The sequence below is a fragment of the Diceros bicornis genome, chromosome 4, assembly GCF_020826845.1.
Source record: "Diceros bicornis minor isolate mBicDic1 chromosome 4, mDicBic1.mat.cur, whole genome shotgun sequence".
Lineage (NCBI taxonomy): Eukaryota > Metazoa > Chordata > Mammalia > Perissodactyla > Rhinocerotidae > Diceros > Diceros bicornis.
The window spans coordinates 80,035,820-80,047,938 of NC_080743.1; the positions used below are offsets into that span (position 1 = coordinate 80,035,820).

The 12,119-nt window shown below is 39.0% G+C and overlaps 1 protein-coding gene across 3 annotated transcripts in view; it reads left to right on the plus strand.

The window, feature by feature from the left end:
• CENPF (centromere protein F) overlaps positions 1 to 12,119 on the plus strand; it is a 57,965-nt gene that overhangs the window by 32,305 nt on the left and 13,541 nt on the right. For all 3 annotated transcript variants that reach the window (XM_058539848.1, XM_058539849.1, XM_058539850.1), the window contains 3 exons: positions 1,617 to 5,008; positions 6,277 to 9,123; positions 10,862 to 11,014. In XM_058539848.1, coding sequence (XP_058395831.1) covers positions 1,617 to 5,008; positions 6,277 to 9,123; positions 10,862 to 11,014 — 6,392 coding nt within the window. The remainder of the gene's footprint in view (positions 1 to 1,616; positions 5,009 to 6,276; positions 9,124 to 10,861; positions 11,015 to 12,119) is intronic.

Genomic DNA, 12,119 nt, shown 5'->3' on the forward strand with positions numbered 1-12,119 from the left:
TCCCTCTTCTACTTTTTAATTTCCAGAATGATAGTTGGACATTTTTTATTGGAACACATTGCGTCCCAAACTGCCTGGTTTTTCAGCACAACAGAAGGGTAAATATTTTCCACACGAAAGTAAATTATCAGTGCTGTCTCTCGCCCCAGAGTGCTATTCTTTGTGTCTCAAGTGTGTTTGTTAGTTATGTTCAGACAGATCATCTCCTCGCTGATTACCATTTCCCAGATAATGGAAAAACCCTATATTAAATGCATATTTTACCAGCCTTTAATAACCATTGTTTTTTGATGACTTACTTGACTGAATGATTTTATTTCCTTACTTTCTGTAGAGCCACAGAATTATGCTATACACAGCAGACGAATCCACCATTAATTTCACATTTATTTGTAGGTACCATATGTCTTTTACTTACTTTTTTTTTTCTCACCTGAGGTGTTTGCACATCTAGGATTTCTTTTAACCTGACCTGTGGAATGTGTGTCACACTTCTCTGTGATGGTTTTCTTTTTTAAATTATAATCTCTCCAAGACAGCTTTCAGTTTTTCCATGGCAGTAGGTAGAAATGTCAGTCTTCAGCTTTCTTGAAAGAACTATTGGAAAAGGAAGGGTTAGGGCATTTTTCAGTGTTGGTCACTAGTGTCATTGTTTTAGGTCCTCACAAGCAAAGTGGATTGATAATAGCCCTTGTGGTACCATCTCCACAAGCCATCAACTCTCAGTAGGTAGAATGAGATTAGTGGGTTAAAAATAGGAATTCTTTTCCATTTAGTGTAACATCTGAGTTTATAACACGTGCTGCCTTTATCATCTAGTGAGATTCTCAACTATTATTCTCCCCCAACATACTTGAGGAATATGAAGCCTTCCCATCACTGTTGAACGAAAGCATTGTGGTTATTCTCAACTAGGAGGGGCCAGTGGGTAGAGGTGAGTTATTAGGCAGAAAACAAGGTGGTAATGGAGTTTGAAAAATCTTCCAGATGATTCTCATGTCCATAGACACCACTCTTATTGTGAGGGGCTGTGATGTGGGTGACGTTGTTCCTCAGTAACACATATAGGCCTTGAGAGTTACTGATATATAGCATCATTTAGTCTTTTCTACTTAAGCCTGATCCTATGGATTTTTTGGCTAAAATGGTGGAGTAGTTATTTACTTTTCTGGGAAATCGGAATTACTCCACAGTGAAGTGGGATATTTCCATTTTAGTGCTGCTCTTGTCGCAGATTTCTCTCTTTGAATAAGTATTTCAAAAGGGGAAAAATACACATATACATAAACACATACATAGAAAAAGAAGAAAAGAAAGCTTCAAGTGCTTAGGAAACTAATCTCCTGGTATTTTATACAACAATACTTTGTTAAGCTGCTTAGAAAGAAGATGAACAAATATATTACCATCTTTAAAAGGACCATTTTCTCATTGTCTTTATATAAGACAATTTTAGATAATTTAGATAATTATCAGGTGATCTACTTTCCAGGAGGTACCCAGGCAATAATGCCAATTTTTACAGGACTTGAAAAGCCATTTTAGAGTTTAGAATTCTTGTAGAATAAATATTTATTAAACACGTGACAACTTAATAAAATTTATTTTTTTAATAGCCAAGAATACCTCTCAAGAAACCATGTTAAGAGATCTTCAAGAAAAAATAAATCAGCAAGAGAATTCCTTGACATTAGAGAAACTGAAGCTTGCCTTGGCTGATCTGGAAAAGCAGCGAGATTGTTCTCAAGACCTTTTGAAGAAAAGGGAACATCACATTGAACAGCTGAATGATAAGTTAAGCAAAACAGAGAGAGAGTCTGAAGCTTTACTGAATGCTTTGGAGTTAAAAAAGAAAGAATGTGAAGAATTGAAAGAAGAGAAAACTCTCTTTTCTCGTTGTAAAAGTGAAAACGAACAACTTTTAAATCTGATGAAATCGGAGAAGGAAAGCTTGCAGAGTAAAATTAATCATTTCGAAACTTGTCTTAAGACCCAACAAATAAAAAGTCACGAATACAATGAGAGAGTAAGAACATTGGAGATGGAAAGAGAAAACCTGAACGTCGAGATCAGGAACCTTCACAATGCAATAGACAGCAAGACTGTGGAGATTGAGACACAGAAGCAAGCTTATGTAGAACTACAACAGAAAGCTGAGTTCTCAGATCGGAAACATAAGAAGGAAATGGAAAATATGTGTTTGAAAATTTCTCAGCTTACTGGGCAAGTTGAAGATCTAGAACACAAGCTTCAGCTACTGTCAAGTGAAATAATGGACAAAGACCGGCGTTACCAAGACTTGCATACTGAATATGAGAGCCTCAGGGCCCTGCTAAAATCCAAAGATTCCTCTCTGGTGACAAACGAGGCTCATCACAGAGGTCTTTTGGCTTTTGAACAGCAGTCTGCAGTGAATACTTCCTTCACGAATATAATTGCAGAACAAGCCAGCATGCCTTCAGAAAGGAGCGACTGCCATTTAAAAGTGGACCAAAGTCCAAAAAATTCATCCATCTTACAAAATAGAGTTGTTTCTCTTGAGTTTTCCTTAGAGTCTCAAAAGCAGATGAACTCAGATCTGCAAAAGCAGTGTGAAGAGTTGGTGCAAATCAGAGGAGAAATAGAAGAAAATCTCATCAAAGCAGAACAGATGCATCAAAGTTTTGTGGCTGAAACAAGTCAACGCATTAGTAAGTTACAAGAAGACACTTCTGTTCATCAGAATGTTGTTGCTGAAACTTTAGTTGCCCTGGAGAACAAGGAAAGAGAGTTGCAGCTTTTGAATGAAAAATTAGGGACTGAGGCAGCAGAGACTCAAGAATTAAGAAAGAGCAATCATTTACTTCAAGAATCTCTAAAGGAGCTGCAACTTTTGTCTGAAACTCTGAGCTTGGAGAAAAAGGAAATGAGTTCCATCATTTCTCTAAATAAAAGGGAAATTGAAGAGCTAACCCAAGAGAATGGGACTCTCAAGGAAATGAATGCAACCTTAAATCAAGAGAAGATTAACTTACTCCAAAAAAGTGAGAGTTTTTCAAACTGTATAGATGAAAGAGACAAAAGCATTTCAGAGTTATCTAATCAGTACCAGCAAGAAAGACTTATTTTACTGCAAAGATGTGAAGAAACGGGAAATGCGTTTGAGGATCTTAATGAAAAATATAAAGCTGCACAAGAAAAGAACTCGAAGTTAGAACGCTTGCTCAATGAATGCACTGATGTTTGTGAAAATAGGAAAAATGAATCGGAACAGCTAAAGGAAACACTTACAAGGGAACACCAAGCGTTTGTAACCAAATTAGCTTTAGCTGAAGAAAGAAACCAGAATCTAATACTAGACTTAGAGGCAGTGCAACAAGATCTGAGATCCAAGATTGCAGATATCCAAAACAATTCCAAGAGTGAGGCTGATGGTTTAAAGCAAGAAATCGTGACTTTAAAGGAAGAACAAAGTAAGATGCAAAGGGAAGTTAATGCCTTATTACAAGAGAATGAGCACCTGATGAACTTAATGAAGACTAAACATAAGCATCAAACTCTAGAATTGGAACCAATTAGGGACTCAGTGAAAGAAAGACAGAGTGAGATAAATAAATGTAATGTTCAACTTCCGATGGATCTTGAAGTTGAAGATACTTCTCTAGACAGTTATAATGCACAATTGGCACAATTAGAAGCTAAGATAAGAAATACGGAATTAAAACTTCAGGAAAGTGAGAAGGAGAAGGAGTGCCTGCAGCACAAATTACAGACAGTTAGAAGAGACTTAGAAACTGGAAGTTTGCAACAGGACACTCAGTCTCAAGAAATTAGTGGCCTTAACGATACAGAAGAAAAGTATATTTCAGTGCTTCATGAGTTGTCAACAAGTCAAAATGACAATGCGCATCTGCAGTGCTCTCTACAAACAGCCATGAACAAGCTGGATGAGCTAGAGAAGATGTGTGAAATACTGCGAGTCAAAAAGTTTGAACTAATGTCTGAGCTGAATGATTCAAGATCAGAATGTATCGCGGCAGCTAGTAAAATGGCAGGAGAGGTAGAGAAACTGGTAAATGAAGTTAAAATATTAAACGATGAGACTGGTCTTCTCCAAGGTGAGTTAGTGAAAGAAATGCCAGAAGGTGAATTTGGTGAACAACAAAATGAGCAGAGGTCTGTGTCCTTAAATTCTTTGGACGACGGTAATTTCTATGAGCACTTGACATTGTCAAACAAGGAAGTTCAAATGCACTTTGCTGAATTACAGGAGAAATTCTCATCTTTACAAAGCGAACACAAAATTTTACATGATCAGCACTGTCAAATGAGCTCTAAGATGTCAGAGCTACAGTCCTATGTTGACACATTGAAGGCTGAAAATTCGGTCTTGTCAATGAGTTTAAGAAACTCTCAAGGTGACTTGGTAAAGGAGGTAATACCAGGATCTGGGGAGGGGCGTTTGTCATTGTCATTCTCTTGTGTGACTGACAGCCCTGGTCTTTCAAGTTTGGGAGACTTGTCTTTTTACAAAGATCTTTTAGAACACACAGGTGAAATATCCCTTTTGAATAATTTAGAAGGGGATGTTTTGGCAAACCAGTCTAATGTAGAGGAAGCAGCATGCAGCAGTCTGGAGGAGGAGATTCTGACCAAGAAAGAAATCCCACCTGCCCCAGTGAGGAGTATTGAACAACTTGAGACCCTCTGTCAGATGTACCAGCAGTCCCTCAAGAAGTTGGAAGAGAAAATTGAAAGTCAAGGGATTATGAAAAATAAGGAAATTGAAGAGCTTGAACAGTTATTAAGTTCTGAAAGGAAAGAGCTTGGCTGTCTTAGGAAGCAGTATTTGTCAGAAAATGAACAGTGGCAACAGAAGCTGACAAGCGTGACTATGGAGATGGAGTCCAAGTTGGCGGCAGAAAAGAAACAGACGGAACACCTGTCGCTGGAGCTCGAAGCAGCGCTACTCCAGCTACAAGGTCTGGACCTAAGTTCTCGGTCTTTGCTTGGCACAGACACAGAAGATGTAAGTACATGGAATTTACATGCTATTTCTCTGATTACATGCCTCGTAGGCGCTCAATAAATGTTTGTTGAATTGAAATCCGCATTAAATCTAAATTAAAATATTTTTAGAGTCCAAGGATATAAAGTTTTTTAAAAACAAACCAGAACTTTAGGAAAATGAGTAAACCTTATTTGGCGGGTAAATTCCTATCATGATTACATTTAAACACTGTTATATGGGAAATTACTAAAGATGTTTTTTAAAGTCTCCTGGAGAAAATTATATTATGGAGTCAGAAAGTCTTCAGGATGTGTATGTGTTTTTTACTCTTTGTGAGTTAATAAAGCACATTTAAGTATTAAACTAGAGCTTATGAATTGTAATGTGATATGAATTTTAACCTCTCTTGCCCTTTTCAGACTATTTTTAATGTTATAGAGTTACATTCATGATACTAAATATAGGAGTTTATTACATATTACTGAATAATTTTCTAACAATTTGCTCTGATACAAATCTATGATTTGGGATCAGTCATTTAAAGAGACACTTCTTTCTTTATTGAATATGAAATTGTTCAGTTACTTATAACTTTGTTTTTTCTAGTCTACCAGCTAAACTAATAATGCTGTACAGTTGGCGAGTCTCATTAACTGCCCCTGCCCCCCTCTGTAAGGTGGGGAGGGCAGGTGGTGACGTGGCAACAGTAGTAGTCACAGCAGCAGGTTCCCATTTTACAGATGAGAGGAAGGTGAGGCCCAGATCTGTGATTTATCCTAGAATATGGATATTAAGTGCTGGATCTGTGATTCATCCTTGGGCTGGGAATCTGGTCATGAAACCTTATTGTCTTCTCTTATTGAAGAACATCATAAGTGCTGAAAATGAAAGCTGAACATTTTATCTGGAATTTGGTAGCCTCTTATTTGATAATCACAAAGAGAAATTTTATATTTAGGCTACCTAGACTATTCTTAGCAAGAAAAAAATATGAAATTTAGATACATCACAATTTAGGTGATTAAATAGCTGATCGGAAGGGTTTGTCCTCCTGATAAATACCTTACCCAGTGCCTTGGCCATACAGAACACTTACTGATGTTTGTTTAATTATGTTGAATATTTGGATGGAGAGAGGAGAATGTGGTGGGAATATGCCATTCGGAGAGATGTGTTTAGTAGAGGCAGGTAGCCAGTTTACATAAAATAATAATTAAGCCTATTTATTGTATTTTGATTGTTCTTGCAAAAATAAAATGCACTTTCATTATATATTACAACTATAGGTTCTTCCAGGTGGAAACGATAGCTGTGACATAAAAGAATCAGAAGAAAATACTTCAGAAACTAAAGAGAGAACACCAAAGCGTGACTTGCATCAGATTTATGGAAAAGATGTTCAGCAGATCCTCAGTCTAGAGGTGGAGAAAGTAACTGAGACTGGTATGATCACACGTACAGGAGAATGGTCTAGGGAGCAGTCCCCGGGAGCCAGTCATGAGACGCCAGTGGAAGACAAAACCCTGGGCTGTTCAGAATGCGTTTCTGAATTGTCACTTTCTGGTCGTAGTGCTTTGGTACCTATGACTTTTCTGGAGAATCAGGTAAACATTCAGAATCTCCAACTGCAGGTAAAAGAGACATCAGATGAGAATTTGAGATTACTTCATGTCATAGAGGAACGTGACAAAAAAGTTGAAAGCTTGCTCAATAAATTAAAAGAGTTGGACTCAAAACTCGATTTACAAGAACTCCAACTAACTACCAAGATTGAAACATGCATAGAACTGGAAAAAACAGTTGAGGAACTTAAGAAAGAAAAATCAGATTTAAGTGAAAAATTGGAATCCTTTTCTTGTGATAACCAGGAGTTACACCAGAGAGTAGAGAGTTCGGAAGGCCTCAGTTCTAGCTTAGAAATGGGCACAGAGAAATTGTCACATGAAATTATTGAGGATAATGTAGCCAAGGTGAATGACAACTGGAGAGAGAGATTCCTTGATGTCGAAAATGAGCTGAAGAGGACCAAATCTGCGAAAAGTAGCATTGAGCACCACGCTCTCTGTGTGGAAGCTGACTTAGAGGCAGTTCAAACAGCAAAGCTATATTTAGAAAGAGACAATGAAAATAAGCAGAAAGTTATAACCTGTCTTGAAGAAGAACTCTCTGTGGTCATAAGTGAGAGAAACCAGCTTCATGGAGAATTAGATACTTTGTCAAAAGAAAATAAAGAACTGGGTCAGATGTCTGAAAAGATGAAGGAGAGAATACAAGAGCTCGAATCTCGTCAGAGTGAGTGTCTACATCACATGGATGTGGTGGGGGCTGAGGTAAAGGAGAAAACACAGCTCCTTCAGACTTTGTCCTCTGATGTAAGCGAGCTGTTAGAAGATAAAGCTCATCTCCAGGAGCAGCTGCAGAGTTCGGAAAAGGACTCACAGGCACTGTCTTTGGTAAAAAGTGAGCTGGAACACCAAGTCGGGCAATTGAATGCAGAGAAAGAATTGCTCGTAAGGGAATCCGAAAGCCTGCAGACCAAACTGAATGAACTGGAACATGAAAAGCTCAATGTCGCCAAGGCCTTGGAGGCTGCACTGATGGAGAAAGGTGAGGTGGCAGTGAGGCTGAGCTCCACGCAAGAGGAAGTGCATCAGCTGAGGACAGGCATTGAGAAACTGAGGGTCCGCATCGAGGCCGATGAAAAGAAGCAGCTCCACGTCTTAGAGAAACTGAAAGAAAGTGAGCGTAAGAGTGATTCGCTTCAGGATAAAGTTGAGAACCTCGAAAGGGAATTGCAGATGTCAGAAGAAAACCAAGAGCTGGTGATTCTTGATGCCGAGAATTGCAAAGCAGAGGTGGAGACTCTAAAAACCCAAATAGAATTGATGACCGGAAGCCTGAAAGTTTTAGAAGCAGACCTTATCACAGTAAGGTCTGAAAAAGAAAACCTGACGAAACAACTCCAAGAAAAACAAGATCAAGCGATTGAATTGGACACGTTACTCTCTTCATTTAAAAATCTATTGGAAGAAAAGGAGCAAGAAAAAATACAGATGAACGAAGAATCTAAAGCTGCAATGGAGATGCTGCAGACGAAACTGAAAGAGCTAAATGAGGAACTAGCAGCCTTGTGTGATGAGGAAACTTGGAAGGCTGAAGAAGCAAGTCTGGACTCACCGGCGCGGGAAGTGCATCAGCTGAGAAACAGCATTGAAAAGCTGAAAGTCCACCTGGAAGCTGATGGAAAGAAGCACCTCCAAATCTTAGGACAACTGAAGGAAAGTGAGCATCATGCAGATGTGCTTAAGGATCGAGTTGAGAGCCTTGAAAGAGAACTGGAGATATCAGGAGAAAAACAAGAGCATGTGATTCTTGAGGCTGAGAATTCCAAAGCAGAGGCAGTGGCACTGAAAGTAAAGATAGAGGAGATGGCCCAAAGTCTGAGAGATTTGGAACTAGATCTTGTCAATCTAAGGTCAGAAAAAGAGAATCTGACAAAAGAATTACAAAAAGAGCAAGGACGAGCATCAGAATTGGAAATATTAAATTCTTCGCTTGAAAATCTATTGCAAGAAAAAGAGCAAGAAAAGGTACAGATGAAAGAGGAATCTAAAATTACAGCGGAGATGCTTCAAACACAATTAAAGGAGCTAAATGAGAAAGCGGCAGCTTTGTGTAATGACCAAGAGACCTTTAAGGCCAAAGAACAGAGTCTGAGCAGTCAAGTAGATTCTCTCGAACATGAGAGGGCTCAGTTGCTACAAGGCCTTGACGAGGCCAAAAATAATTACATTATTTTGCAGTCTTCTGTGAATGGCCTCGTTGGAGAAGTAGAAGATGGCAAACAGAAACTAGAGACAAAGGATGAAGAAATCAATATACTCAAAAGTCAAATTCAAGACCAAGAGCAGCTCATCTCGAAACTGTCCCAGGTGGAGGGAGAGCAGCAACTTTGGCAGAAGCAAAAAATAGAGCTGGGAAATCAGATGGGAGAACTGGAGCGGAAGATCCAGGTGCTGCAATCCAAAAATGACACTTTGCAGGACACCGTAGAAGCACTGCGGAATTCTTACACGGATCTGGAGAAAGAGCTTGAATCGACAAAAATGGAAAAAATGTCCTTTGTTGAGAAAGTAAGTGGCTTAATCTGTTTACATTTGAGTAGGTGGTCGTGTGAATTATATTTCCTTCCGGACAGTGTTTGCAATATTGGACCTAACTTTGTAAAGGCTTTAAGTTTGTGGGGGTCTTGAACTATGAGGACGTTGAGTTGGCTTCAGCAGTAGTGATGATACCGAACCAAGTGGGCTCGCCCCCTGGTGAGTTCAATAAGACTCTACACCAGTGGAAGTTGTCTCACAAAGTAAAGTGTTTTTGCAGCAAATAGGAGGCCATGAGGAATCATTTCCAAAGTCATGGCGTCCCCAAACAAAGGAAAGCAGGAACTTTTATTTGGTTGGGAAATGAATATTCAAAAGGGAGAGGGGGGTATTCACTTGCACAGGCTGAGTTGGAGAACATGCTTCCACATAATGAGGCCTAAGCTCCTCCTGGAGAGATCTTTGTATTAAAAATAAGGCAAAGTTCATGGGCATAGCTCTTGTGCGGAGGCTTGGTCAGTTTCAGCATGGCTGGTGGTTACATCTCCCTTGAGTGCCTCACTTGGTCAGTTTCAAGATGGCTGGTGGTTATATCTCCTTAACACACAAAAGGAAAAGAAACAACTTGGAAAAACAGTTAATTGCTTCCAAACCCATCTTTGAGTTTCTCGAGGCACATAGTTGGTGACATTCACTCTTTCTTTGCTTTGGCACACATTTACACGGGACACTTCTATGGATTGGCCCAGGTTTTCAGGGTGGCACCCAGACATGGGAGAAGCTTTGGGTTCTACAGAGTTGCTGGTTCTAATTATATTTCCCTTTCAGGACAGTAGCCTCCGTATCCATGCCCAGTTGAGAACCACTACTGTAGAGAGTATAACAGATACTTAGTCAGGATCAGAAGGGATCCCCTTTGCCCCTGCCCTACCGTTTTGCCTTGAGGAGAAAAAAACTTAAAGATATTGATATAATTATAACCAACAGAACCCCCATGGCTCCCAGTGTGTGTCCTGGGGATCTTGTGCTTTCAGCTCCTTTTATATCTTTGTGTAGTCTCCTGTTTTGTTAGCAGATGATTAGAGGGAAGATCTGCCATCAAGTGACTCAATTATTAAAGAAAAATTAAGTTTTTGCTCTATACGCTTACTTACTAATCTAGGAAAGTGATTCCTTCAAATTAAATTTTGGCTGGACAAATGTTAAAAGAAAAAAGGGAGTGTCCAGAAAATACAATCGATCATGACTATATTTTTCCAAGAATTTGCAGTTTTTGTACAGCTTGCAAGAGACGGGAGTTATAGTAGAGACGATTAGACAAACTGTACCGGGCTGTTTCAATTTTAAGGGGCAGATGCATACAATAGAGTTTTAATTGGTGTTAACTAATCTCAGGCATGCTTCTTGCAGATTAGTATGGCATTGGAGGGTTAGTCGAGACCCAAGAACTGATAAAAATCTAAGGTGCTGCTCATATAATATTCTCTGATGTTTAAGTTTAATTCAAATTAATACCTTTATGCGAGATTTTAAGACTTAGTAATATTATCTTTCTTTGTCATTCCTTCCCTTATTGCTGTCTTTTATTAAATCTTTGCTGAGAAGAAAAGGTAAGCTTCCTAGTAGGTTTCGAGACTCTTAGTTAAGGGAGGATTAGCTGGGTTCCATGTTGAAGACTAAAGTGAATGTCATGAAATATGTTGTATCAGAGTGATTAATTTGATCAAAACAGACAACCCAAAGCTGATCCTAACAAAAGATTAAATTTCAGGTAAACACAATGACTGCGAAGGAAACTGAGCTGCAGAGGGAAATGCACGAGATGGTACAGGAAACAACAGAGTTGAAAGAAGGGTTTACTGGGGAGAAAAATAGGCTAACTGAAGAAATAAAATTAATGTCGGAAGAAATAAAGAGCAGCAAAGTAAGTTTTCCTGTGACAAATTCATTATACTCTGATAATTCAGTGTGCACACTGTCCTTGTTTGTTTGTGTAAGACCTTCTGTAATATACCAGACTTTTTTTAGCTTTTGAGAAAAAATAACCCCATGCTTAGGTCATGATTAGACTTGCAGTAATCTTCACTATCCAGCACTGTTGTGAGCCCAGAAGGAGTCATGAGAGGCCTCTGAACACGTGAAAATACCTGTTGCAGAGTCCAAATATTTTTTCACAGAAGTCGACCCTTGTACAACATGAACTCACATCAGAAATAGATTTCATGCAGTTTTCAGCAGGTTTATCTGCTTTCATAGCCTGCCACAGATTACAAGCCAGAATGTTCCTAGAGACAGATGCGCTGATCTTGCTAAGAAGTAACAAAGTAACAGAAAGAAGTCACAGTAAAATGTAGAGTTGGTGCAGTCTCCCGGTGTTATTTTAGGGCAGGGTTAATGTGGCGAATCTGTAGCATTTGGGCCACACTCCCTGCTGCTGTTTCCATAGCAGACCTTGCTGATTTGTGCCCTCCCTTTCTCCTGAATCTCTTAACACTGTGTCCTAGGTAGCAGCTACCATGCACGCAGAGCTGGCAGGTGCAATGAAACCCGTCTGCCAAACCTAGTTAAATGGTAGACATTCCTATATCCATATAGGCTTCATGCAACTTCATCCCTATGTAGTACTTAGAAAAAGAGAGCAAAATATAGTTGTGATTATGACCCTGAATAATCACAAAAACTTGAAATGATATTTGTAATAGCCTGCATAAGGAGTTGGGGAAATTTGTACTTTTCTTTAAATACAGGATTTAATCTAATGAAAATTGTCAAGTTTTGGCGTTTACTCTCAGCAGTTGACTTATGGAATTTCCTGACAAAGCTTTGTGGAAGGAGTTCCTGTGGATGGTATTTGAGTATTGCATCTGCTGAAATCTTGGGTACTGAGCAGTGTGGGAGAATCCCCAGCATATTGTTATTTGTATTTCATTTACAGGCTCTACTAAAAGGAAAAGTGATGTGTTCAGCCTCAAGTCCATACATATAAGTGTGTTAGTTTGCAATGGCTTTATTCATTCATTTATTCATTC